The sequence below is a fragment of the Eriocheir sinensis genome, chromosome 10 (assembly GCF_024679095.1).
Source record: "Eriocheir sinensis breed Jianghai 21 chromosome 10, ASM2467909v1, whole genome shotgun sequence".
NCBI classification, from domain to species: Eukaryota; Metazoa; Arthropoda; class Malacostraca; order Decapoda; family Varunidae; genus Eriocheir; species Eriocheir sinensis.
The window spans coordinates 2723854-2751661 of NC_066518.1; the positions used below are offsets into that span (position 1 = coordinate 2723854).

Below are 27808 nucleotides of genomic sequence, written 5' to 3' on the forward strand. Positions count from 1 at the left end.
AGGCATAGGTTTAAGAAGAATGCTGTCTCCACTCTGCCTGGATATCGCACCCAGGATCTCTCAGTTGTGAAACAAGGATGCTAAACACTGCAATGTAGAGCATCAAATCTCATTACATATGAACAAGTATCACGTACACACACACACATGCCTGGGAGGCAGGACACAACCCCAGCTGACACCAGGTACTCATCCACTTTTGGGTGGGTAGTGGTGCAAATGAAAAGAAACTGCACATCCATCTCCACTATGTCCCGGGAATCAAATTAAGGACCTCTCGACCGTGAGACATGTTTGCTAACCACTAAACTACACACCAGTTTGTGTGCGCTTGTGTGCGTGTGTGTGTGTGTGTGTTGACAATTTTCAAAGAACACATGCATGCTCCAGTGTTTCTTTCACATGCAAGGAAACACTATATTGGCTTCAGATTACCAGTTACATTTTTAAGAAGTCTGCCTCTCCTTCCCCACAGGTGCTGACGGCATAGAGGAGGCAAAACTCATTGGTGGCTTCCAGGATGTGGCTACACTACTTAATTGCCTGACAGGACAGTCTTCAACCCAGTCACCAGCAAGGCGCCATTCCAAGCAGCACAAGCCCGAAGAGCCTCGCCAAACTCTTACGCCCTTTAATATATCAAGCAGCAAGACAGATGGTGCCCTCACTTCCCCTTCAAAGGCTCCTAAAGAGGGTGCCGACGAAGGCCACACAGTTCCAGTGATCACAAACTATGACACAGGAATACATGCCAGTCTCATATACAGAAAGTGTAACTCCCTTCCGAGAGCTCGAGCCCCAAAAATATTTGTCAATAACCTCCATAACTTCAGCAGAAGCCCAGAAAGAAATGTCATCTCACCAGGCAAAAATGATGCTACGCCTTCTGCCGGTGACAAATGTGCCACTGATGAGTGCCAAAGGGATCATAAGTGTTGTAATACAATAATAGCACCTTCGTCCGGTAGCGATGACTTGCCTTTAGCACGGGCGGGCACGATGTGTGTGGCCTGCAACACTACAGCCCACCACTGTCAACATGGAAGAGTGCCAAGGAGGAGTAAATCCTTTTCTACAGTGTCTTACATTGCTAGTCCAGGAGGAGGATGCCCATGTACCATTGCCTGTTCCCCACCAGGACCCCTGTGCAGTGTCAGTGCAAGTAAGCCAAAGAACTGTGTGGCGCCTGATCAAAACCCACCATTAACCTCAAGCTGCTCCTATACTACCAACACAACACCTGTGGTCTTCAGCAAGACCAGTAAAACTTATAACAGCAAGGAGCTTTTCCTCTTGTGACGGAATTCTAAGGTTCATGTCTTCCTGGGGTGAGGCAGAGGCGCACAACCTGCCCTGACTCGTCTTGCCACCGACTTCTTGTTTGGTCAATGAAAAATTTAGCTTGTCGCCATGGACTTAAAATGTATTTTATACGAATACAAAATGTGATCATATATTAATACCTTGTGTATATATGAATATATTTTTTTCTACAACGTTAAAATGCAAGTGAGTTAAGTCAAAATAGTATGTACCGAGAAGCAGGGAATATTTTCTCACTTCCTTTTTACTAACACATCCATATTTTTGTTTAAATGATCCACGGAGTGTACTGTAACTCGCTTATATCTCAAGACAGAGTGAATAAATCTACAAAGTACTTTTATTCTTTTTTTTAAGCTTTTTATGATAAAGCATTTGACTTTAAAATAAACTTCAAATGTCATGCAGACTCGAGAGGAGAGGTGTAGATACACTGTATAGTACATAAAGGCCTTGGAAAACACATATAGACAGATAGCACAGCAATCACTAGGGAGCGAGAAAACTTCAGTTGAGAAAAATGTTTGGTAAGGTGACATATCTAAATTCATTTGAACGGTTTGCTTTTTAGTGGAATAACATAGGAATCAAGATAGATGGTGAATACCCTAACCACCTTAGGTTTGCAGATGACAGCCTTACTAGGTGTTTCTAAGACAGCTTACAAATATTGATTGAAAAACTAGTCTGAAAATGGGTCTGAAGAGGAATATAAAGAAAACGAAGGTAATGTTTGCCTACCAGTTGGCATGACAAATAATGATCAAGAATGAAGCACTTCAGAGTATAACACATATAGCTTGGACAAACAATTTGTGCAATGCCACAAAAAAATAAAATCAGAAAAGAATTGAAATGGTATAGTGTGTTTTTGATGAGCCCCTTGGTTACCGAGCCAGCAACCAAAAGTAAACAAAATGTTTCCTGCCGCACCGACTGCCCACGCTCTCGTCCGCATCGTATGTGGTGTGTTCCAATCACTGATCTCTTAATATATTAGAGATCAACGGTTTCAACTCATTCCCACACCTGCCCTATGTTATCTATTTTTGTTTTCTATGAGATAAACCCCCACAAGATATCATTAGTAAAAACAATGGTGGAGTATTTTTTTTACTTGAATTTAAATATGTTAGGGTACACTAAAACATTCATACTCAGTTAATATATTAAATATATTAGCCTGAAAATCTCAGCATTTATAGAATAATGAAATATTTATTTACCTTGCTATGGATGATGATGTCATGCAAAAATTTGATGGTCTTGTGTGGCCAAAAGGTGGATAGGTGTAGAATAGCCTACTCTGCACCCAGTACCTTGTGGGCGCATCAAGCTGTGACACACACGTGTCACAAAACACACATTCAGTAACTAAGGGGTTAACAGTAGTATCACTACCACTCTTCCTGAAGAGAAAGGTGCACAATCAGTACATCGCCAAGCCTAACATACACTTCAGAAACCTGGTGCCTATAGCAGATCTAGAAAGCTGAAAAGAGCACAAAGAGGACTAGAGAAAAGTACTGGGCACATAATGGAGAGATTCACAGCGAACATTTAGATTTAAGAAAAAGACAAAGGTTGGTGATCATGATGATTAAGAAAAAAAATAAGCTTGTGCAAGTCATGTCATGTGTAAAACTGATCACAAATGGAACAATAAAAGAGTGGCAATCCAAGCATTGTTGAAGTCATGGCAGAAAGAGAATGATAGAAATGAAATTACAGCATTTTTCCAGGGCAAAAAAGTGCATAAACATCAGACGTGAAGATGTTGGGAAAGACCATCTTCCAGCAGACTAATAGTGACTGGTGATGATGACCTTCAAACACTCAATTCATTTTTTGTCTTTGTAGTTGACATTCATTTAAACAGTGGGGCATTAACCCATTGACTGCAGATTTCCTGCAAGAAGACCTCACCAAGCTACAGGAATGGATCAAAAAGTGACTGCTACAATTCAATGAAGAAAAATGATAAGTCCTGCACCTTGGGAGGGGATATCCAGCACACCATTACCACATGTTAAACACTCCGCTATCCTCCACAGAGGCAAAGAAAGACATGGGAGTATATGTTAACAGGCTACCAGTGAAGGCCAAAGTCGTTCTAATCGCAGCAGACGGGTTAAAAAGGAATCTTGAGAATGGTGAAAGCTGAACCTTTCAAAATATTATACATAAAACACATACACATACACACACACACACACACACACACACACATATTATTCAATAACTGCCTTAGTAAAACATGCAGTGCATACTTGAATACTCAGAGTAAGAGGATTTAAGGCAGCAATATCCAAAGAAATGATATTTCCAAAAAATTACCAACATGGTATATCACAAATCTAGATTTTTTTGTAATTCAACAATACCCAGTAACACCAGGGTATGTGTTCTTTCTAATTTTCATATAATCAGAACTTACTAACCAACAAACTCAAATTCATACACTAAGGGAGAGAAAGAGTAACAGAACTGAACCAAGACTGAAAGACGTAAATTCTTGGTTGGGCCTGGTGGTCAGACCAAGCCCATCATGGCGCAGGCAAGTGTTTATAGTGGCACCATCTATTCTTGGCTCATGCTGCCCCCTGGAGCTCGTTCTTAATTCACTTGGGCGATTTTTCTAGAGTCCGGGTTGACAAGTAGTCTTCAGGACAGGATGTGGGTAGTCTTAGGCCACACAGCAGTGACTAAAAAATCCAAGGTGGTCACGGCAGATTCGAACCTGCATTGTTAACCGCACACTAACCACTCAGCCACAGCCTCCCCAATCAGGTGTTTAGGATCCTTGCCAAATGTGTATGTTTTCATACTGTTAAAAACACTCTTGATGTTAACAACACCCTTAAATTCCCATACAGTAAAGCCATGCTTAAACAAATCATGCTGTAATGTACTTTTCATTTAGTAGACAAGTTATACCCTGCCACGTGAGACATAACACCAAGCAATTTGAACCAAGTCACTGGAGTAATGAATGATAAAAAGAAACTCAGTCATGCTTTCTTGCTATGCTTTTCTCAGCATAGATTCTGGAGAGCAAGTCAGCTGGGTCATATACAAGTTGTTTAAGAGCTGTCTCCTCCAGGAGCACAGTTTAGGCTCACTATGAGAGGATTGCAACATTTGGGGTTACTTAGCAACAAAAGGATATATGCTAAGCCATGCTAACCACCAGTAACATGACTCATGTACATACACAGCTTGATCACAAATAAAATATGTATGCCAAAGCACAACTATGTGAACGTGCTGCTCCATAGCAAATATCTCCAGGAACTGGCAAATTCAATATTCGTCAATTCACAGATTCAAAGAGTGCCCCATGAACATTACTAGTGGGCAACTTGAGAATTCTTGGGCTACCACATGGAAGCATGTGCATTGCAGTAGTAGTATTTATAGTAGTATATATTAATTGATGGTTATCATGTGTTCAGGTATCAAAATAATCAGAAGGGTAACAGGGCAATTTTAGTCGCATGACTTCAAGAACACTGGGGGAGAAACATTGAATGTTTACCAGTTTTGCAAAGTAGCAGGAGCCTCTACCTCTTGCCACTGTGAATGTAGGGGGATGATTATTGTTTGATTATCTGTCATGGTCTATATACAAAAACACTCTTGTCTGCATGTATATTTAGCTTTATTCCGTTACATTTACATGTAACAGACAGTCAGTTTCTATCATTTGACAATATACACCCAATCCATCCAGTACAATGAAGGTTTCCTAAAGTCTGTCTTCACTGCTTATTCAGTCCATACTTTTCCTTACCCCTTACCCTCAACACACACAAAAGAAGTGCAACAAAATACATCACAAAGAGAAAACCATTAATGAAAAATCACCCTAGGGAGTATCAACAAGGATGTCATCACTGCATGCATGAGGCAGGCCTTTTCATGATATCAATAATTATCGCAATTTTTTTCACGTCTTTCATTTCTTAGGTTTCTGATCCATCATATTTGAATTCTCAGCCAGAAAACTTAGGTGTTCATATTCTATCTATGGCTGAAATGCCATAAGTACACAGTTGTCAGTAAGCAACATCCTGCAGTAAGTACAAGGACAAAGACAAAGGGACATGATAGCATGATACTCCCTACCTGTTGTGTTAACTTTCACAAATATGTTGAACAAGACTCCATCAAATGAGTCTGCTAATATTCCTAGCCTCAATGCACCTCATTCTTCTTCAGGCAAGAGACAGCTGTTGTAATATATGCAGTTCACTACAACAGGAAAATAGGCATTAACCTTTCAGGTCTTGAAACAATACTGCAGTATAAAAGTCCTGAAAAGTCCAATTCTCAAATATCACCTGAAAACCTTTTCCTTCTTCAGCCACCTAAAATTTCCCAAGATGTATGTCTGACAACACTTCCAGTGACACCTAAAGCATTGTGATGACATGCTGCTATAGTAGTTATCTTCTACAAAGCTTTTGAACTGCTGAGTGTATTCATTTTGCCATATATGAAATTGAGGAACATATGCCACATTGCTGTAACAGTGCTAGGTGAGGGTGCATGCAGGTAACAGCAAAGTGTTTACCTGAAAAATTTTACGTTCACAGCAATATTTTGAACTATATTGGGATACTGAAGGAAATACTATCATTCCTAAGAAAAAAAGTGTGTGTGTGTGTGTGTGTGTGTGTGTGTGTGTGTGTGTAAAAACTACTACATTTTTTTAAGGAAGTGAAGGATACCTGATGTGATTGAGACAAAATTTAGTAAGATATATTTATACTATAAAGATAGTATGCAATTAATCAGAAACTACATAGTATGGATGTACTTCAATGAGTGAACAAACATTCAATGATTTTTACCAGAGGTTTTTACAGCAAACCAAGTGTTTTGAAATAATGAAGTTGCTTAAGCTATTGGGAAAACACCGCTTATTTTTTTTACAATTACAATCTATTCAAAATTTGTGGATCCAGAAAAGTATTAAGTTTTACTCCACAGTAGAAAAATTAACTGTCATTACTTACTAATAAATTATGCACACCAACTAATCCTTTGAAAAAATAAAAAAAATAAAAAAACTACATAAGGAAATATGACTATACACCAATTTTCACATAATGATTAGTTCCTGTTTATTACTAGTTTCACTGCTGCAGTTGATATAGTGAACACTTAAGGGAAGCATTGCTTAGAAGTCACGTCGATGGTAACGGTCTGGATCAAAGTATGACGTAACAACAACTCGATTAGCAAACTTACGTCCAGTAAGGTTTTGCTGGGCTTTCTGACAATCCAATACAGAATTGAACTCTACAAACACCTTTCCTACCCCAGGAACCTCCACTCCTTCAACAGGTCGAGGGATTTCAACTGAGCGCACAATGCCGTATCTACTGCACTCCTCACGAATGTCTTCCTGAATGTCCTCATACTCCTCATCATCCTTCAGCTCATCTGGCATTACCTGTAAGTAGTTTACACAATTAGTTACTACAACAAAAACTGATGATAGTAAAAAATAATAAACACATTTTCTTTTTTTCTATCTCAATATATGATAACAAAAAGTCCTGAGAAGAATTCATCACCTTCATTCAGGATCATTAAGATCGTTACTATTATTCATTGCATAAACTGTAAAATGTATATTATGATATTAAATAGTCTTTCTAACGAAGAACAAGTATGAATGCACACATAAACCAAAAGAGAGTATTTTGATAAAATTTCCAATGTCACAGACTATCAGGATTCTACTAATCACCAGGTAGTTCTACCTGGAAATCAGTCCACAACTGTGGGTCTAAGGAGTTGCAATCTCCTAAAAACACTGCTGTGATAGTTACTGATAAACCATACAAAAGGTCATGATATTCTTCATATACTAAATTCTTATATAGGCTTCATTGGGATAAATACAGAAAAGCTATTATGAGGAGCTATAAGCATACGAAGAGTAACACCATTCACATAATTATACAGGTGAGCCCCGTTTGTTTCACATAAACTGTATAAAAGTTATGCTTTTTATTACTAAATCATAGAAGGGAAGTCCACTAGGGGTGGAAAACTGTCTATAATAATGTGTTTTCAGTGATCCTACTTCAATATTCCATAATCGCTCTAGCAATGGTTCTATAGTCTTCCAAAAAATGTCGAAGGACACTTAAGGGTATGTACTTTACAATGATACTCCATTCAGTAACATGAGATAAATATAAGTGAAGATATAAAAGATTGAAGTGAGGTATGATTTTGCCTCAATATGCCTGCGTGGGAGGACAGGCACGGCAAAACAAGCCCGCGCTTTAAGGGTTAATGTTCTCTAAGTTTCAGTCAAAATCATGGGTATCGACAGTAGGATATGGGGCAATTGACAAAAAGGTATGCCATGTCTCACATGAGAGGGACATGGATAAAATAGTGGAATGGAACAACTGCTAGATACTAAACGGTAGAAACAAGAGAAAGGGGACTGTAGAGGTAGACATGCACAAGATAGAAGCAGGAAAGTGGGACAGCCTGCTAGAGGTGAAATTTTAATAGCAGTAAATATTCCAGACATGTGAAATATGAGTGTATAGACTTTAAAAAGAAAAAAGCATGGGTTATGAAGGTTGTGTAATGCTACCCCTTTTCTTGAGCAGGTCCAACACCTGAGGAAGTGTGCCATTACAAAGGCTGTAGCCACCACTGGAAACAGACACCTCCCAGACAACACATGCAAGACCTTTGTTTATGGTTGGAATGTACAACAAACTGTATCTTACCAATACATCACATTCAAAAATCACTTTTTATGCATAATCATCCTTGTTTCACTGAACTAGATGACTGATGAGAGATGAAGATAAGTGATATTTCACAAAGTAAGCATAACATCTATCTAAATATGAGTGGTACAATCTGACTTTGTTTCTGCTAATATCTGATTATATTACATCCTATCTTTCATACATCAGTGAGTATAATTTCTTCTTTTATGATAAAATGGGTCACACAAAAACAATGGTGCTCAACTAACATACTTTAGTGTTGAAAATTGATAACCTGATAAAGATCTGAATTCTGGGAGATCGATATTGGGAATGAGAATATAATGCATATGAATTCTATAAATTAAATTAAGACAGACACTCACCATATTCATAAGACATAAAACTTCTGTGGCAGGTCCTGAGCCACTCTGTAACTGAAGTCCAGGAACCTGAATCTGCACAGGTGCCTGAGCCATGGCATTAGCATTCTTTGCTCCAACACTTGCTCGCTGCACCACAAGCTTCTTATCCCCAAGCTGCATGCCATTCAAACCATGTATAGCCTGAAAAGAAAATTATATTTCTTGTCCCTTAAGATTCTATTAAACATGAAAGGAAAAATATAAAAAGAAATTTTAAGATTATATAAACCTAAACAATCAAGGGCTAGGGTGTTAAAAACAATCTCACAATGAGTGAGTGAACTTGAATCAGTCAATAAGAAATATAGCATCAAAATTATTCTTAAGATCAGGCTAGCCTTTGTTTACTGTTGACTAAATGTGACATTAAATCAGGGAATGGATACAATATAAGTATATAGACACTTGTTATACAATCCAAACTGAACCAAATTCTTCAAGAAAATTAGAAAAAAATATTATACTGAACAACTTATCTAAAGGTAAGCATAAGCAGGGCAGCACAAAGTAAAATGAATTTCTTTATGTGCTCATCTAGCACAGAAGTCGCAATTTGCTCTGATCAGGATGAAGTTAAATTACCCAATGCCCTTCTGAGAACTTTCTTTGCTATTTCTGGCCCCGCATAACGTGTTAATCAATCTTTTTATTAACAAGGAGGAATTTTCCATCATATTCATGGAATCTAAGTATTGTCTTTGGATGAGTGGGCCCACTGCAATTATTTAAAATCTAAATATAATGGAGTGTAATGGAGAGAATGGATGTAATTTGAAACCACTTCTTGAGTATTAAGGGGGGCGGCCACGTGGTGGGATCGAACCTGCGAACCTGCACCACACCAGCCTCCACCTTCAGTGCAGCGCCTACACGCGCCTCCCTACAAGTTACAATTATCCTTCGTTACTAATATATTTAGATTTTTCACTTATCTGATTTATCAATACAAACATTAATCATAATAAAAAGGTAAAAAAACTGAGGTATATGCCACTGATGATGAAGTATCACTTTTTCTGCCTGAGGTCATGTGAACGATGTTTGTGCCTTACTGATTATATTCATGCAAGTCAAAGTGAGAACACAACAAAACAGTAATGAAAAAATGGTTTGCATCCTCACCTGGTCGGTCAAGCTGACGTCCACATATTCGCAGAAAGCATATCCTTTAGACAAGCCAGTTGCAGAGTCTTTCACCAAGTTGAAGGCGCGGAGCTGACCGAAGGACATAAGCAACTCCTTGACCTGAAACGATGGCATTAACCACATATCAGCAAATCCATGTATAATAAAAAAGGAGTGTGTAAATCTCTTAGACCTAATGTTCAGATGTTAAGACTAAATAAAAAATATATTTAAATAAATAAAATTAATACATTCCATATACATAATCACAATTCTACAAACCAAAAACACCAAATTATACATGACTTACAACTTAAGTTGAGTATGCCTAACTAAACATTAGCACCACTCCTCACAAACACAACAAGGTCAAGACACAAGACATAACCAGATGATTAATGACCCTCCTCTCAAAGCAATTCAACTTCATCCTCTCAAGCATGCCATGCACAATGTAATGAATTTTGGTGAAAGGTGTGATTTTGATGATGCCTATAGCCCTGTTGGTATACAATAAAGCCTCCGAGTGCCTAACAGAAGTTATTTTCGTACATGTGGACAACGTACCATTTTGGATTTTAGTTGCAAAAGCGGAGTATTAATTAACTTTTTCCCACATTTTTGATAAAAGGATGTATTCTGTTACTTTACATACTTTACATTTGCTGCTAGCTTACCGACTGAATCATAATGACACCACCAATGAAGATATATGTCTATGTATTGGAAAGCTAAAATTAAGATAGTTGAGAGAAGAAAGTGTACAGTCATGGATAGAAGTGAAGACAGAGATTCAATAACTTTCATGCACAAGCACTATAGTTTTCCCTTATAATGTGATTCACAAGCAATAAATCTGTAAAATAGCTACGGAGAACATTTTTTTTTAAATAAAAGAAGGTAATAGTACTTAGTTGAGGATGAAAATATTCGTTAAATGGTAAAACAATTGGCATATTAATTAATTTGACTTTGCTTTCTGGCAACTACCAATGGCGGATCTTTGCGCTATTCATATTAGTATGAAATCACTTTTAATGAAACAGTAACGCCAAACCAATATTCGACACTAATACTTACACATAATTTTAACTCGAAGGATGAAATTATACTATCTGAGTGTGGGAGAACAACGGACAAAGATTTATGAAACATTATCGTTCAGTGTAGGGAGAACACCTTGTGTTGCTAAGTTTCTAAGTTATTATTAGCCTTATATCTCAATATATATATAGATATATATATATATATATATATATATATATATATATATATATATATATATATATATATATATATATATATATATATATATATATATATATGTGTGTGTGTGTGTGTGTGATCAGTTTGTGGGACTGAACAAAATGTAAGAGATGTATATGTTCATCAGTGACACAGAGGCGCCATACAAAATAATGCTACTCTGTGGGGAACACCTTGGGATGCTAGATAGGCTACACACACTTCTTACAATAGTTATATCAACAGCCTAATAGTTGATGTGTGTGTGTGTGTGTGAATATAAAAATAAATAAATGAATAAATATGTATAGAAATAAATTAAAATATAATACAACAAAAAAATATCTATCCATCAATTGTAGGGTTGAACGAATGTAGCTATATGCTGTCTGTCCCAGGTGTCACTTGCCAGTTCTTGCCAGCCGACTGAACTGTTCTAAAGTGAATGTCTTCACTTCTGTCTATGACTGTACATTGACCATGGAGGAGTACAAAAAACATAAGATAATGACAGTAAATCATTCAAAATGTAACAGCAAAATTTTAAATAAATGCAGCTGAGTGTCTATAATATGATGTGTTAGCAGTGTTACTCAAGTATTCATTTTAAACAATTCTGGTATAGATGTACCAGTTATCTAACTGGTAATCAATGCTGGATTTTTATGTGATGAGACCCTAAGGCCTAAGCTATGAGAAGCCCAAAGACTCTTTGTTAAAGTTACACAGGTGTTACAATGGTGCAGAACAAAACAAGACATTGCATGGGTCTCCTTAAAAACAAAACAGTTGTGTATAAACCTAATTGTAAACAATATTTTGAAAGATTACTGTATTTGTCAGAGAACAAGGCAAACGGTCTTTAAGATGATTCACAAAACTTCCATTAAAATGTGGACTTTAGAGCCTGACGCCCCAGTACTCTCAATCCTTTGTCATTCTCTCCACTGACCAGAGTTAAAGGTCAACCCCTTTTTATACCACAGTCTTTGGTTAAGGTTTGCATTCCACCAGCTGCTGTGGGTTTTAGAGGCAATAATAAAGTAAGAACTCCATGATATTTACCTTATTAGTTTTTTATATATTTTACTCCTTTAGTTTTACGGACACATTATAAGTGTAGTCTAGGGGTGATATTAAATACTTTTACAACCTGGCTATTGTTTACTTACAAGCAGTATGTTTACTTTCATTTCAGAACTTTCCCACTAGCCAAGAAATTTAAAATAATGACAACTGCCAGCTAATTTTGTGAAGATGGAATACTAATTTGGCATTGATGTATATAATGGGCCTGTAAAACTAAAGTAAGGTACTTTAATAAGAAAAATATAACTGTGACACAAGGGAAAGATGCACAGGATGACTGTCACTACACAATCACCTTATATTCATGCATCACCTGAGAGCTTCAACTAGCTGATAAAGTGTAAATATGACAGCATTACAAACTCATCTGAATTTTTGGTCATGAAAACTGAGTAATTGGGTCATAAGGCAAACTTCAGACTTTGCAACACTAAATTAAGCCCTTTCTCAAACACTCCAACCATTTACACTCAGACCCAAACTGATCTTTTTGGCAAGTGTTCAATGAATCACTCACCTTCATGCCCACAAGGCCATATCAATCAATCAATAAATGGGGGCATATGGCTGAGGGTACAATGCCTCGCACATCTAACAACACCATCTCTTGGAGGATCACTCCGAGTAGGTCAGTATTCAGGGTACCCTCCCTCCCCAAATAATTGATAAAAGCCACTGACTCATGTCTACAACTATGTGGGTGCCCCCTTGACCTCCTTCACACAGGATTCTCTTACAGATATGAGGTGAAAAGGGTCAACTTCTGAGTGAATTGCCACATGCCCTCACCAATTTAACACAAGTCATTCTAACGATACCCCATGAATTTGCAAAGATATTTATTACCAAAGGTATCCATTTGCCTCTAAGTCATTATTTTGTGTTCATGCCTCACCGCCATAAAGTAATCAAGCAATCAATTGAGGCATACATCGGAGAATACGCCATCTGGCCCACTGAATGATGCCAACCCTGGGGGTCCCACCAAGCAAGTTTCCATACAAGCCCCCTACCCATTATCAGTACCCCAAGGCAAAACTGCAGTATTACAGTAAAATCTCCATGTTCACATATGACTGGTGCCATAAAACTATCACAAATTGGAGTACGCACAATACAGCCAACACTGGAAATTAGGAACATAAAACTGTGGGACAAACTTCTCACACTGAGTCTTCCAGACTTAAGACATTAAAAAATTTACTAATATTTAAAAATCAATACTTCATAATCATATTGCTTATATTCTACTTTGGCAAGAATGACTGCACAATTGCCTTAACTGGTAGTTGCCAATGTTTCAAGAACTATGAAAAATCCTTAAGAGCTGTTCCTGTTCCAATAAAGGTCCCATAAAAACTAAGCCAAACAATATCGAGGAAACAATTGTACCCAGATAATTGCAGGATAAAGCTTCATTGTAATACACACATTCCCCTGCCAAAAAGGAAACTAGTACTTAATGATTCTGAGCCATTACCAACCTGCATACTTAAATACTAAAAATCCTGATACCATAGCATGATGGCATTGATTAATAAATCAACCACTGTTTATGCCAAGGTTAGCTCCAATGAAAGTAACCATGAGATGTTGATGACACAGGCATCTCCTTATGGGTTAGCACTCACACCTCTCCAAATGCCCAGTCAGTGAAGAATGGAATACTCCAAGAGCCAATGCATGTCTCACACCTTCCCAGCAATTTGAGACCCTAAGATATGATCCAACACACCAAAGCTCACAATATCAGCTGCCAGTCAAATAAAGGACTCAACATCTATCCAACTACAATGACAATTGACTGCCTATCCATAAAACACACACACACACACATACTAAACATCAGACACAACAAGGGTGAGCAAGATCCCCACACTCAATTACATTTTCAGAGGTAAAGAGAGGAGGTCAACATTACAGCCTCTGAAAAGTAGCACTCATGAAAACACGAATCCATAATTTTGTTCTTTTGTACTTCAAGACAATAATTCATATTAGTTATTACTACCATATTCAAAAGTAGGTAAGGAGATGGAGTAGTGTAGGTAGAAATACAGTCTGTTTAGAATAAAGCAACCACTATATAACATGCTGCCTCACAATGCCAATTCCATCAATCTTTCAATGAGTTTAGAAAAGTGCTTGAAAGTAACTTCCCATTCTCATTTTAACAGTTTACACAAGGATAAACAAGAACATAAGGAGATTACAAGAGGCCAGACTGCCCACACAAGGCAGTTTCTTTATATTGAAAAATGTTCAAGATTTATGTTACATTCACCCTTGCTGTCTACTTTCGCTTTAGGGAATACTTATTCATCATCAAACACTTCTCCATTCACACTTCCTCTGAGTCCAAATACTGCTGCTGCTTACTTTTGTTGTTTTCAAAATGAGGTATCAATATCATAAGAGAAAAATTGACAATTATTAAAAGGATATAAACTGACATGGGGATACCTTACCCATCCAAGAATATTGAGCCTTACAGCATGTCAACAGCTGGTTTCAAATATTTTAAGTTTCCTATCCTAGTAACTAAGAAGTCTACACAGAATATGAAGGCAAAAGTTAATGCCTCTACACAGAGTATAAAGGCAAAGGTTAATGCCTAAGGAAATAATTAAAGTCCTCTACTTTTTCAGACATGCAGAGTTAGGAAGCAGATTAGGGTAAGTGAAATGTGACAAGTTTCACTAATCCAAATCAGCTACAAGACTATAGATACTAAGACCACCGGGAAAAAGAAGTGATGAAACAAAACACATCAAAAACAGGAGTTAGGACAGTTTTCTGGAAGGTATTAGCTACTACAGAATCACATCCAATCATGCACTGACAAGACACACACCTATACATTCCACATTACAAACAAAAAGAATTAAAAGATAGCAATACATTTCACTTCAACACAGTTGGTTTATTTTCATAAATACAATAAAATTAGGACCTACCTTTTTTTTGGAGCGCAAAGCAACAATGACTGGACAATCAATCAACCAGGAAATTTTTCTTTATCCTAAGTGTATGTATATTAGCTGACCTCACTGTTGTCTAGAAAAATAACTAAGAAAAAAAATTGCAAGGGTGAACAATGCCGAGCAAGACGACTCAGGTCTCACAGGACTTACCTACTTCCTACTGCAACCTCGACCCTAAAAAATTGGTGCGCCAACATACGACCAAAAGACTGAAACTTGCCTTGGTCAGGATGGTTCATTATCATATGCATAGTGAGGCAGGCTTTATCATGGGCAGTACAAATGGGCCGCTTAGGGCATTCAACCACGAACCCTTCGCTAGGGGAAACAAATGGGGGAAGAAAGCAAAAAGAAAGGATGAGTATATTTGGACTCAAAATGGGTTGCTATACACGAGTCATTTAGTTAACAAGAATTAGGATTCTGTGATTCCCTCTTGCAAATGAAGCCCTCGTGTGATCCCCTGTAAAACTCTGAAAAAGAGCCCTGAAAGAAAACCCTGAAAAAAGATCTCTGAAAGAGAACTCTGCAAGAGAACTCTGGAAAAGGACAACAATTCAATTGCAAAATCTGTCCATAATTTATAATTATATAAAACACCTAAACTACTAGGCTTCAAGATGTTAAAATTTTGAGGTGATAACGAATTATTTTCCTTTTTCTGTACTGAACTCCTTTTATTACCACTGTGAGTAAGGTAATGGAGAGCATTACTGACGATAATTGAAACTCAATGGATAGATGTTAAAAAGCCCTTTGTTTTGTTCCAACTCTAGCAAACAATATCTGCAACACAATGCAATCAGTCAAGATATGTGCGGCGACGAATCCACTTGCACTAAGACGATGCCTGGCAGGAAGGTGGAGCCCACTGCATCTAACTTGTTTTGACCTGTATAAGAGCCTGCAAGAGATGTCCTGGCACAGAGCAGAGCCATCCTCACCACATGAACCAACCTGACCCTACATCCAGCCACCACAATCTTACCCTAGGCAATTATTTTCTCTAAATCTTGTTCTTGAAAAATCTCCAGATTATGTTTGTAAAAAATTAATCGAACATAGTAATAATACCACACTAACAACAACAACAATAATAATAATAATAATAATAATAATAATAATAATAATAATAAAAATAAAATATTTATAAATTTAGCTGTGATATAATTTCTTTGTCTAAGACAATTTACAAATTAAACCTTTGTTTGCAACAGATGCTGAGACATGATCGAGTTGTTCAACTGACTTGCTGTAGTATTGTTGTCAAATCATACTAGTTATTGAGTCTGTCCTAAAATCACTCACTACTATACAGATAGTCCTTAAGTTATGAAAGGGTTCAGTTCTGATTGACAGGTCACAAATCAATTTGGTTGTAAGTAAAAATTTACATTAAAGTCAAATAAATAATACAGCGTGTATTATTAAATACCTATCAGACGGGACCAACAACCTGTGGCTGACTATATCCTTTGACTGCTAGGCAACTGGGCACCTACTATAGAACTGTGAAATATACAGGAGTTATTTCTGATGTAGATATTACTGTATGATTTATTGCCCTGGATATGCAATGGAGGTTTGTTTACCAGTGGCATCTTGACTTGCAAAACAATGCCAATGACCAAGACCAAAACAATGGATGCCAACTGATACAACAACGTGCACTATTACAAAGCAACCAACCTTTTCCAGTCATGACCACTTCATCTTGCTCAACTTCAACTCTAAGATTCTGACTAATTTAGAAATGTTGTTGCCCTTTCCTTATTAACACAAAAACTTAAAAACAAGACCAATCACAAACCAAGACTAACACCAAAATAATAACAATGGGCGCCAACAAATACAGAACCGTACACTATCACCAAACAACTGGCTTTTTCCAGTAATGACCATATCTTGATCAACTTCAAGCTCCAAGATTCTGACTAATTTAGAAATGTGGTCATTATCTCTAGCGTGAGCAATGCTTACTGCATGAGCTCCATGGGCAACTGAGAGGGAAGCATCGATGGGCTGAGGTGAAGTGCCAACAGTAACGGGGTGGGGTGGGGACGGGGAAGTAGGAGACACAGGAACGCTGCATAAACAAACATTTGCTCTATCCAAGGCGGGATATTTGAAGTGTCTCAATACAATATCTAGCATTACTTATATTATCGGCCTCGTCAAAAGTGCGAGCGATTGTACGTCACAAACATCACCACTCAGGGACTATCTGTATATGAAACACTGAAAATATCTGAAGACCAAACTAAGTTCAAGAGTCAAACCAGGAATAACAAAACTAAAAAAATTACTCAACGAACAACCTCAGTATAGAGCGTTTGTTTGGAAACAAAAAGTCATAACCCAGTTCAAAACCAAGATAGCCTTTCATTATGTAGCTGTGAAGTTTGTTAAAACTCCCGAACAAATTACATAACAAAATGACTTCCCAAAACAGGTGTTATTTTGTCAATTTGGAATGCAGAGTCCAAGCTTTATATTTACCTTTTTTTTTTTAATGCTCAAGAGCATAAAAACATCCACTAAGCACTGCTCCCCACAAAAAAAAAATTTAAAGTAATCAAACGGAGTGTCGGGTATCTAATAAATAAGGAAGAACTGGTTTCTTTTATCTTTCCTGTCTGACACTATTTGCAAGTGTCTTGATTATATTAATTACTTCAACTGTGGTCCCAGGGCAACAGAACTTGATATATGATGTACTGACAATGTGGGTTTTGTAACTGTAAAGAATCAACAGTCTGAACAAATCTCTTTCCCCTTAGAGAAAAAACATCACACTTTACAAAGCGCAAGTCAAACAATTTAACTGATATTCAATCACCATAACCAGATACTATGGATTTTTCTTATTTTCATTTACAAACAAACTGCTTTTGCATATGAACATCAGTTTACTTAACCTGTTTTTACCTCCATTCCACAATGTTTTTTTTGTTTTTTTCATTACTACATTACTTCTGGCAGGAAACTATTTCTGACACCCTGAATCAGCTATCTTATGCTGGCAGCATTCTCTTCATTGCAAAATTTGCCACCCTAACCTAAGTTAGGGAGGCTGAGACCTAACAAGAATTCTAGTTATTTAGATAACAATGAACTTCATACTATCTTTGTAGAGGCACACAAAACCCTGGGATGTGCTACACCAGCATCTCTACCACCAACGCAAGTGCAAACTGGCATCATGCTTCAACTTTACAAACCTCCTACTCCAACGCCACACTTCCATTCAATACACTCGAAAGCCCATAACATTAACGATCTATTATAGTCTTTCAAAAGGGTTCTCCCCATCAACAATCACGATCCTAAAGCTTTCCATATATGCCAGGTTGGCCGAAAGAGGCACCTACTAATAATATAAAAAGTTAGGACAATGGATTGGAGTGCACTGCTAGTTTGGAGTACAACACCTCTTCAATTTCACACACCTCAGCAGGAGCAAACACTGCAATAAGAGAAATGAAGCCGAGAGCATGCTTCAGCTTTACTTACATTATAATACACTTATCAGCCTGATCAACCTCAACAAAAGATTGCTGCAGTTGGCTGAAGAAGCCTTTTAGCAAACCCCCTATGATGGGAACAAATGCTCATGACAGACCAGCAGTATGTGGATCCATCATTACTAATTTCACCACTGCCAGGTCTCCTCATCTCAAGAGCTTTTCAAAAGCCTTCTAACCTCTTTCAATAGGTGTGAGGTTCAGTATTCAAGAAGCTTAAATGCAAAACCCTCCAAAGGTATACCCCAGGCATAGTTACATGGGGAGGTGCCACTTCTACACCACCAGAGCAAGGTTAGGAGCATACGCTATTAGCCGCACACTTCACCGGTGCACATCTCCGTACCATTGACCCTTGAGCCTGTGGTGAGATCCCATAAACCTGGTTGCTTCAAATATCAAAAGAGGGGGTAAAAAACCCTCCCAGCTTTGGGATGCAGGTAACCTGAAGGTTTTGCCTAGCACCTGCCATAGGCAACAGGCTTTCCTGATGCTAATGAATCAAGGGAGCCAGCTGCATGGTTTGGCCACTCCAACAAAACCAGGTTAGGGTCACAACAGGAGCCTTGACTCCAGATTGTATTTTTTCTTACATTTGGTGAAGTTAAGATTTTATGGGAGAGATTGCAAACTCCACCCCAAGCAATCCAGATCAGAGGTTGGGCTGACTGCAAGCAGTGGGCAGGGACACAGAGCCCAAGATTAGAATTCCCAGTGGCTGTGTTGATCCTATTCATAACAATCGTACTAGTCAACCCAATGTGACTTCTCTAATGTACTGCAAAAAACACCATGAGATGCATGGTGCTGTTGCACCTCCAATGAGCTGCTATTAGCAGCCAACTTAAAAGTTTCACATTTTACAAGCAAAGTAATACAGAATAAACCAACTTTAGCACTTTTCTTATCTTGTTAGTATCGCCACATATGGTGTGCAATGTGCTGTCTTAGCTCCATCAAATGTTTATGGCAGCAATACTGGCATGTGGCTTGTTTTGTGATCATATCTTTTCAAAGCTTATAAGCTTCCTCTCATGCTTAAGAGCAGGTGGATTCTTTCTATCCAATGCTGAACATATGCCTTCCATAGCATATGCAATTTTCAAAGAATAGTACAATAAGAACAATAAACATGGTTAGGCAGGCCTAGGAAGCAACACTAGTGAACAGGGCAAACATGTGGCTGAGGAAGCTATAGTTGCAGCCTGATACTATACCACCTTCAGCTTGTTTGTCAGTGTAGTGTTGTGGTAATCCTGACTTTCATACAGCATGTTTATCATACTTTATGTACTCTTCTTAAAATAAAAAGTACATGCATCATGATAGGTAACCAACAATGGATAATGTGAATTCATCTGCTCAAGGTGAGAATTAGTAAAATAAAATCAAGAAGTCTGCTGGGTAACAGCACAGATGCCATAAAACACATAATGCAGTAAGCAGAATCATGTTGCATCTCAGATACTTGAAAATGACAAAATTGCTAAGGCTGGTTGCATTTGCCTAAATTTTCTCATAAAATGTTTCATAACTTTTAATTGTTATTATAGGTTTTCATGTTTGTGGAATGCAGCATCTATATTACATCTAATCCTCATGGGAATATTACATACAATTTATGCAAAACTGAATTTACACATCCTTTCCACAAACAACTTGGCATAAAATGCAAAGACTAGAGCACACTAAGGGTAATAGCTGCCAATTAGTCATCAAACAATTAAAAACTGCTGACTTGCGAGGAGGATTGATAGTATCATTCCCCCACCAACAGAGGCAAAACCAGTAATATACTGTTTCATCTCCCTAGAGGCAACTCTCCCGTCCTCCTTATTTGCAGATAAATGCACCATGGTAATTCAACTGAGACAACTCTACTCATATGACATTAAACAATCATGTATGTATGAGGGAAAGGGAAGCAGGGACGCCCACACACAGGTGGTTGTTTAACTGATCAGAGGAAACATCAAATGGATATGCCCGAAATTAAAGTTTAAATCTAAGGCAAGATGCACATTATCTGAATGACTCAAAACTCAGAAAGCCTGCATATAGTTTTTCTTAGGGAGAATCTACCTCAACAAACACCTGGCATCACTTACCTTAAGAATAACACATCATACCCTGAGGGAATAACTCAACATTCAAGTGATTCAATAAACTACTAGTAATACATGAATGTGATGTTATTCAGGTCTCTCGTTTAAGACAATATATGAAAAGTTATTAGTGAAATAAAATAAACCATAATGCTACAGGAGACTACTGCAGCTTGCTTGCAGATTGTTTTAGTGGTTCAGAAACCACACAGGTCTTCATTTATGTAACTGAAAAATAGCAATAATTCCTTGTTTCCCACAGAAATTTTGTAGGATAGTACTTACAATGTTTTTTAATATGATATTTACAAGTGAATAAAACAAATTGCCTGTGTGATTACTTTGTACCAATTCTGGAATAATAAAAGCTGCATTATCGAAGAAACATACCTGATCTTCATTGAGATAGTTTGGTAGACCTCCAATAAAGATTTTATGAGGCGAATCAGGCACCACAGTTGAAACTACACCAGCTATAACTGAAAAGAAGATTTATTAAAGTATCAAATAATACAAATTTTCATGCTTGCACAATGCCATTTCAAGTAACCACACACTCAGAGGAAAGCAAACAAAATCTGAATCTTTTAATCTATGATGAATAAGTTGGGAGTGGAAGCTGGATCCATTGTTGTTGAATATAAGCTATAGTACACTTCCCTTGTTATTTTAAAAAGCAAATACCATTCTTTTTGTGTTTTCACACTTTACTTATTCATTTATCATCATCAATGATTCAACATCCCACACAGGCAGGGCAGAGTCTGGCTGTGTGACTCTTAATGATCACAAAGATAAGCAGAAAAATATTTTTAAATACAAATTACAAATTGAAAATTAAGTACTACAAAGCTGGAATTTGAAAACAATCTGGACTTTATGAACTTAAACTAGAATTTCATGTCAGTAAATATGATGTGCATATGCAGTACAAATTATGTCACTTATTTTTTATTTCAAATCACTGAATTTTCATTGAAAAACTCAAAACCTAATAATCAAGAATGAAATCAGTCTTACCCGGCATGGCTGTGAGAGTGGGATGTTCCGACATTCCTGGCATTGGCTGGTAGTCATGGGGACGTCTTATTTTCAAACTCTGACCTTTGAAGTTTATGCCATCAAAGGCAATAGCCTGTGTTGTTTCATCAATTGACCTGAATTCCAAAAATGCAAAGTTCTTGTCCAAATTCACCTGAAATGTAAATGAATTTACATAATAAATAGAGCAATGAATGATTAATTTCCCTTCTCTGTAAGACTAGACAACAATGATGCTGAGTGACAATGGAAAGATTTGAACTTACCTGACAAGCAAGCACAGGATTGCCAGCAGCCTGTGCAAGACCTGCAAGATGCATCTGCTGATTGAAGAACTCCATCATCTCTTCCTCTGTCACACCAAATGGAATATTACCCACATAGAGGCGGCGGGCCTGTCGGGTGATGGTGGAGCCAACAACAGGAACTGGCTGTGGCACAGCGGCTACAGCCTCAGGCATGGAAGGAACTACTGTAGACGTTGAAAGCACCTGACCAGCACTTGGAGGAGCTATCAAGGGTACAGTGACATTGGAGGGGATCTGCCCAGCAGCTGAAATAAACACCGATAAATGTGGATTGACTGACAGAGGGTACTCAAGTCTTGTGCCGCTTCAGTACTTTGGAAGTGGCCCTTATGTCATTAATTGCTGATCTCATGTAATAGGTTGGATATTGAAAGGACATTTGGTTCCTTAGCAATGAACAGAGTCATCTTTAAGATTCAGTTGAATATTATTTTTCAGGATGACATACACTTGTAGATGTATGAAATAAAGGTAAATAATGATATATTATACCATGCTAAATGACAAAGTGATGTACAGTACTGCATTAATAACCAAGTGACCTTAAAGAACTAAGGCCAGGTTCCCACTAATGTTTTACTGGTTCCATCAATGTTAATGACGTCAAAATGATGTGACAAAAATGGCAGCCGCTCAGTACAGGGGAGATGGGATACGTCACACCGTTTGTTGACAAACAAAGAATGGACCGCATGGACAACAGCGACTTCTTGATTGCTGCCTTTGTACTAGCTATTGGGTCAGAAGACAGGCCAGCTAGGAGGCGAAAGTTCTGGACACGCCAACAATTATTTCAAGCCTTAAAATTATTATTAAATGCTACCAGACAACACAACATACACTCTGTGTGGGAGCTGTAGGAAAACTCAGTCCAAGGCTGGCTCTGGTCTATTCTGGCAGACAGCTTAACCCTTTCATTGCTAAACGCTCGCAGCGAGCGTTAGGTGTATTTGCTGGTGGTGCTAAACGCTCGCTGCGAGCTTCACCAGCACTCAAATCTCCCGCATATGAAAGTGTTCCAACACTAATTCTCACAACACAGGATTGCCAATTGAGTGGGTTCTTCACTAAATTTGGTGGAAAATCATATCAGCCCAGCGCGGCAAATCTACGGACGAGTAACTGGTGGATGTTCTTGCCCAATGTAGCGGCATTTTTGCATAGCTTCACCTATCACCTGACTGATTCTTTGACCAAATAGTTGTAAATATTGCAGTTGGCAATACTCCCTTGCCAGAATCTGAAGGAGAGATGTCTGCAGTTCTCTCAATATGGCTGATCATCCCGCACGCACCGACGTAAGCGTTAACATTCAACACTCCCTGAACGTGCACGTACGTTCGCAAGAGAGGTACACATAACCGACTCCTGTAGATCTGGACCTCCTCTTTTCAATGGTGTTTTTGGTTTTAAGCCGTGATGAATAGTTTTTGAGATAGAGGTTAAAAGACACCCTCCATTGGGCTGCCTGGCTGCGCCTGAGGTGATAGTCGCGTCACGTCCCACGCGCAAGGAAAGGGTTAATGAACAACTAAAACAACAATTAATTGAATTCTCAACCATCTGCCTGCCTGTTGAAGTTGCCCCATGGTCACAATATTATTTTGGTATGGGAGACTGCAATATGGGAAACTGAAATAGTTCACAAATGACCTCTGGATGTTCTCTGCACTAGATGAATACTGTTCTATTGTTTTCAATCAGTTCTGTTGTTTAGCATTGTTGTATATCAGTTACCTATTTGCTGAAAGGAATGCACAGATTGCAGCACTTTGGGAGAGGAGTGCTGAACAGAATTTCTTTCCTGAGACGGAATGAGTAGGTACAGATATGATCTCAATATAGCTGGTTTATGATAATCATCCACACAGCTTCTTAAGCAGTACATCCACAAAACATAATATGGATAAAAATGGATACATAAGTAACCATTTAATCCAGACAAAGAAAATATCACCTTCCTCCACAATAGACCAACACAATTGTCCATTGTCATATGTCACCTATTGAATATCCAACCATGTCAAAAATCAGAAGATGCAGCTAGAGTCAAATGAGACTTCTTGTGAACAATGAGGTTAATTAATTATATGCATAATGATGACTTCTTAAAAGTGGAAAATACTGGAACTTAAACACGATCATGATTAATTTGTTTTAACATATTCTGACATTTAATTCTAACTTGTTTAGTCTGTCTAAGTTTTAACAACTAATCACCTCAGATTTCATATTCTGAACAAATCTTGGAAGAAAAGTGGGAAAGTTTCATTTAGTCGGCACAACATCTGTGGTCATGTGCTGGAGAGACAGAAGGGGAAGGAATTATAGGAGATGGGAACAGATCCCAGGAGACGGAACATAACCCCCAATTATTACCTGGTACCCATTCACTGCTGGGTGGACAGGGGCATAAGGTATCGGAAAAGCCACCCAAATTTTTCCACTCCGCCCGGGAATCGAACCCGGACTCTCTCAGTTATGAGCCGAGTGTGCTAACCACTGCACCACGAAGCCCCAAACAAGTCTCGGACATCACTTCATAATGTGCCTCTGCATTTCAAAAGAAGTCTGTGGAAGATAAGTACAAAAAAATATACATACCTTGCATTGCCTTATACTGAATAGGAGTAATGTGCTCAAAGCCTGGAGGAGGTTTATCCCAGTAGAGGGAAGGCTTCTTACGCCTAGACTTCCTCCTTTCCCTTGACCTGGAGCGTGACCTTGAACGCCCTCGTGACCGAGACCTTGTTCTGACAGATGGTATAAGAGATTAGAAAAGGTAAAGAGTACACACAAAAACCTGTAAAATGAGTAATCACATACTGATTTCTTGTGCTTGATGGTATAGTTAAAAAATCTTAAACCCTAAACTTCTTAACTGTATTTTTCAGAATAGTATAGAGGGAGAGAAAATGGAGGCAGCAAACTATTGCTGCAAAATGGATAGAAATATATATACTGTTATGAATATGAAGATCACATAAAGAAAAAACTTACATTGACTATGAATATTGGTTTCTTATATCAAAATACAAGAGGTAAGTAATTAGAATCTGGTTAGCAGTACAGATCAGATGTCACTTCCACCACAACATTCAGACTTTTACCAAATAATACGTGATCCTTACTTGTGCTTCCGCCGCTCCCGAGACCGAGAGCGGCTGCGTTTCTTTCGGTCTCTATCTTTGTCTTTATCGCGGTCCTTGTCTTTATCACGATCTTTGTCTTTATCCCGATCCTTTTCTTTCTTTTCTTCCCTATCTGTAAAGAAGAGCACAAAAGGTTCAGTATGTTACATAAACAAGACAAAAAAGGGCAAAATCAATCAAGTTAAACTGACAATTTTCTCAGTTTGCACATTACTTTAAAAATGTTAGGACAAATACTGACAACAACCAAAAAAAAAACTAAAACATCAATCATAAGTTTTAATGTTATAGAAGAACCTTCCATGCATCAGGATTTGCCATGCAACTTCATATTTGCCTCCCATACCATCATTAAAACCCAAAAGGCATTAATCGTCTGTCTGGCAGTGACTTACATCTTTTTTCTCTACTCACTGGTGTGAGGGAAGGACGGAAAATATCAAACCACATGCATAACTCTACGTTGTAGGCCAGCGCCATTTTTATGGCGACAGTGCGCCTGCTCTATAGATGCAGGTAACCCATCTCTTGCTATAAGGGATCGAGTGTTAAAAAGAAAATCGAGTATTAAATGTAAGAAATTCCGGAGTCCAAGTAGTTGGTTTGAGAGGCTTTTTGTCGTAGTCAGATGTTTCTTGGCTTCCCCCTGCCGAGATCGCCACTCACCAGTATTTGAAGAGGAGAAATGGCGGACAGACATGGCAACATTCCATAAGAACATAGGGAGACTGAAATAGGCCGAGTGGCCTACACAGGGCAGCTCCAGAATCCCCCCCACTACTCACGATGGGTGAGATGTAGTTTCAGGGGTTACAGGTAGAGGCTTGATCCTCGTTTACCTTTGGTACGGGCGTACGCTCCAGTACCTTGTCTCCTTACTGTACCCACACCTCACTCATCAGTCATCTTCTCCAATGAATCCTTTGATAGCCTTTCTGAATTTTGCTTCCGTCCAGTAGAGGTAAGGGGGGGTTCCAGGGGGGGTGCAGCCCCCCTTGGTTAGCAGGGGGGTCGAAGGGGGCGAAGCCCCCCCCTGTTAGCAGGTCGTAAAGTTCGGTTGTAGTAGTTTAAATATGCTCCCCCACCCAAAAAATCCCAACTAAGTTAGGCCACACTTAGATTATGCTGTCCAGTTTTGGTGCCCACACTACAGAATGGACATCAACTCGCTAGAATCAGTTCAGAGGAGGATGACCAAGATGATTCAGGGGCTGTGGAACCTCCCATATCAAAATAGGCTGAAACATCTAAACTTACATTCACTAGAAAGACGAAGAGTGTGGGGAGATCTGATTGAAGCATTCAAATGGGTCAAGGGTTACAACAAAGGCAATATAAGTAAAGTACTGAGAATTAGCCAGCAGGATAGAACATGCAGTAATGGATTTAAATTAGAAAAGTATAGATTTAGGAGAGATATAGGCAAGCACTGATTTAGTAATAGGGTGGTGGGGGAGTGGAATACTCAGCAGTCACATAGTTAGTGCAGGGACGATAGCTTGTTTTAATTAAGAGTAGACTGGATAGCTACATGGACAAGGATGAGAGGTGGCAGTGAGGTGTGGGTGCAGTAAGGAGACAGGGTACTGGAGCGTATGCCCTTACTGAAGGTAAACAAGGATCAAGCCTCTACCTGTAACCCCTGAAACTACACCTCACCCATCTTGAGTAGTGGGGGTGATTCTGGAGCTGCCCTGTGTAGGCCACTCGGCCTCTTGCAGTTTCCCTGTTCTTATGTTCTTCCCGCGGGTCCCCCAGATCGTTGGGGGAAGGGGATTAATTTGGCTTTTTTCTTTACTTTTAAGTACTTCCACCTTCATATTATGGTTAAGGGACATGTACTTAGTCCCTTAACCATAATATGGAGGTATAATATCGTACTTTGGAGGTGCGGAGTGATTCTCCTCAATTACCCGAAAATGGAATTTACCATCGTGACAATTCCATAAATTAGCCTTGTGCACTGCCTCTTGAGAAGAGTGGAGCCAGAAGCATGTGAAAGGCACTGGAGAAGGCTACCCTCATCTCCATTTCCCCCAACACCTGTGTAAGCACAGGTGGTGCTAATTTATGGAGCTGTCACGATGATGCATCAGCGAATTACATATTTTGGACAATTTACAGTTTCACCCAACCAACGATTTTCTCACGTGGTTCATGTTTTTCTGGTGATATAGTGTTTGCATGATTTTGTACCTCATTTCCGTCACAAAGACAGTATTAGCCTCATGTAGGGCGGCTCTCTACCTCATTATATGCCCTGGTGTTGCTGTGCGCACACACGCACACACACACACACATAGGCGCAGGCTGTGTCCTGGGGGGGCACTTAGGCGTGACGTGTCTGGAGGAGGGTCGCCCCGGCAGGCCCCAACATTTATCGATCGGCCGCTACTGCCGCGTCCCACGATAACACGATGCTACTACTGACGCCCGAGAAAAATGGACGTGATAAAACAAGACCACTGCCCCACACACGCCATGCCTCCCCGGCCCACGCCACCCAGGCCCGGGACACGCCAGGCCGCTACCTACGCCTCACCTTTGTCCGGCTTCTCCTTGTCCCTGTCCTCTCCCATGGCGGCGGCGGGCTGGCTCACTCACACACTCCCTCCTGAACGGTTATACTCGACACTCGGCGGCGGCACTCAGCAGCAGCAGGGGCGGGCGGCGGGGCCTGACATGGCGGCGAGTCTCCTTCCTTGGCGGCCGCGGTGCATGCTGGGACGCGGCGC

At 39.0% G+C, this 27808-nt stretch overlaps 2 protein-coding genes across 6 annotated transcripts in view; one reads left to right on the top strand and one right to left on the bottom strand.

The window, feature by feature from the left end:
• The window catches only part of LOC126996438 (putative neural-cadherin 2), a 67927-nt gene extending 61912 nt beyond the window's left edge, over positions 1-6015 (top strand). For both annotated transcript variants that reach the window (XM_050856868.1, XM_050856869.1), the window contains exon 30: positions 476-6015. In XM_050856868.1, the coding sequence (XP_050712825.1) occupies positions 476-1299 (824 nt within the window). In that variant the 3' untranslated portion in view covers positions 1300-6015. The remainder of the gene's footprint in view (positions 1-475) is intronic.
• LOC126996439 (splicing factor U2AF 50 kDa subunit-like) lies at positions 4961-27801 on the bottom strand. Of its 4 annotated transcripts, none has more exons than XM_050856871.1 (10): positions 27616-27801; positions 25053-25185; positions 24526-24674; positions 21880-22166; positions 21593-21767; positions 20963-21045; positions 9623-9745; positions 9324-9380; positions 8462-8641; positions 4961-6784 (listed from the first exon to the last, which is right to left on the bottom strand). In XM_050856871.1, exons 1-10 carry the CDS (start codon positions 27650-27652, stop codon positions 6509-6511), a joined length of 1500 nt encoding a protein of 499 aa, XP_050712828.1. In that variant the 5' UTR covers positions 27653-27801; the 3' UTR covers positions 4961-6508. The 4 variants fall into 4 exon arrangements, with proteins under 4 accessions (XP_050712828.1, XP_050712827.1, XP_050712831.1 ...); XM_050856870.1 differs by having other exon boundaries at positions 20963-21051; XM_050856874.1 differs by lacking the exon at positions 9324-9380.
• Positions 27802-27808: the final 7 nt, after the last annotated feature.

Excerpts from the sequence above, each read along its gene's own strand:
- LOC126996439 (XM_050856870.1), bottom strand. The coding sequence starts at position 27,652 with ATGGGAGAGGACAGGGACAAGGAGAAGCCGGACAAAG. Across the intron at positions 25,186-27,615 it reads CAAGGAGAAGCCGGACAAAG|ATAGGGAAGAAAAGAAAGAA; the intron begins GTGAGGCGTAGG and ends TCTTCTTTACAG. Across the intron at positions 8,642-9,323 it reads GGTGTGGTGCAGGTTCGCAG|GCTATACATGGTTTGAATGG; the intron begins GTTCGATCCCAC and ends TTTTCTTTTCAG.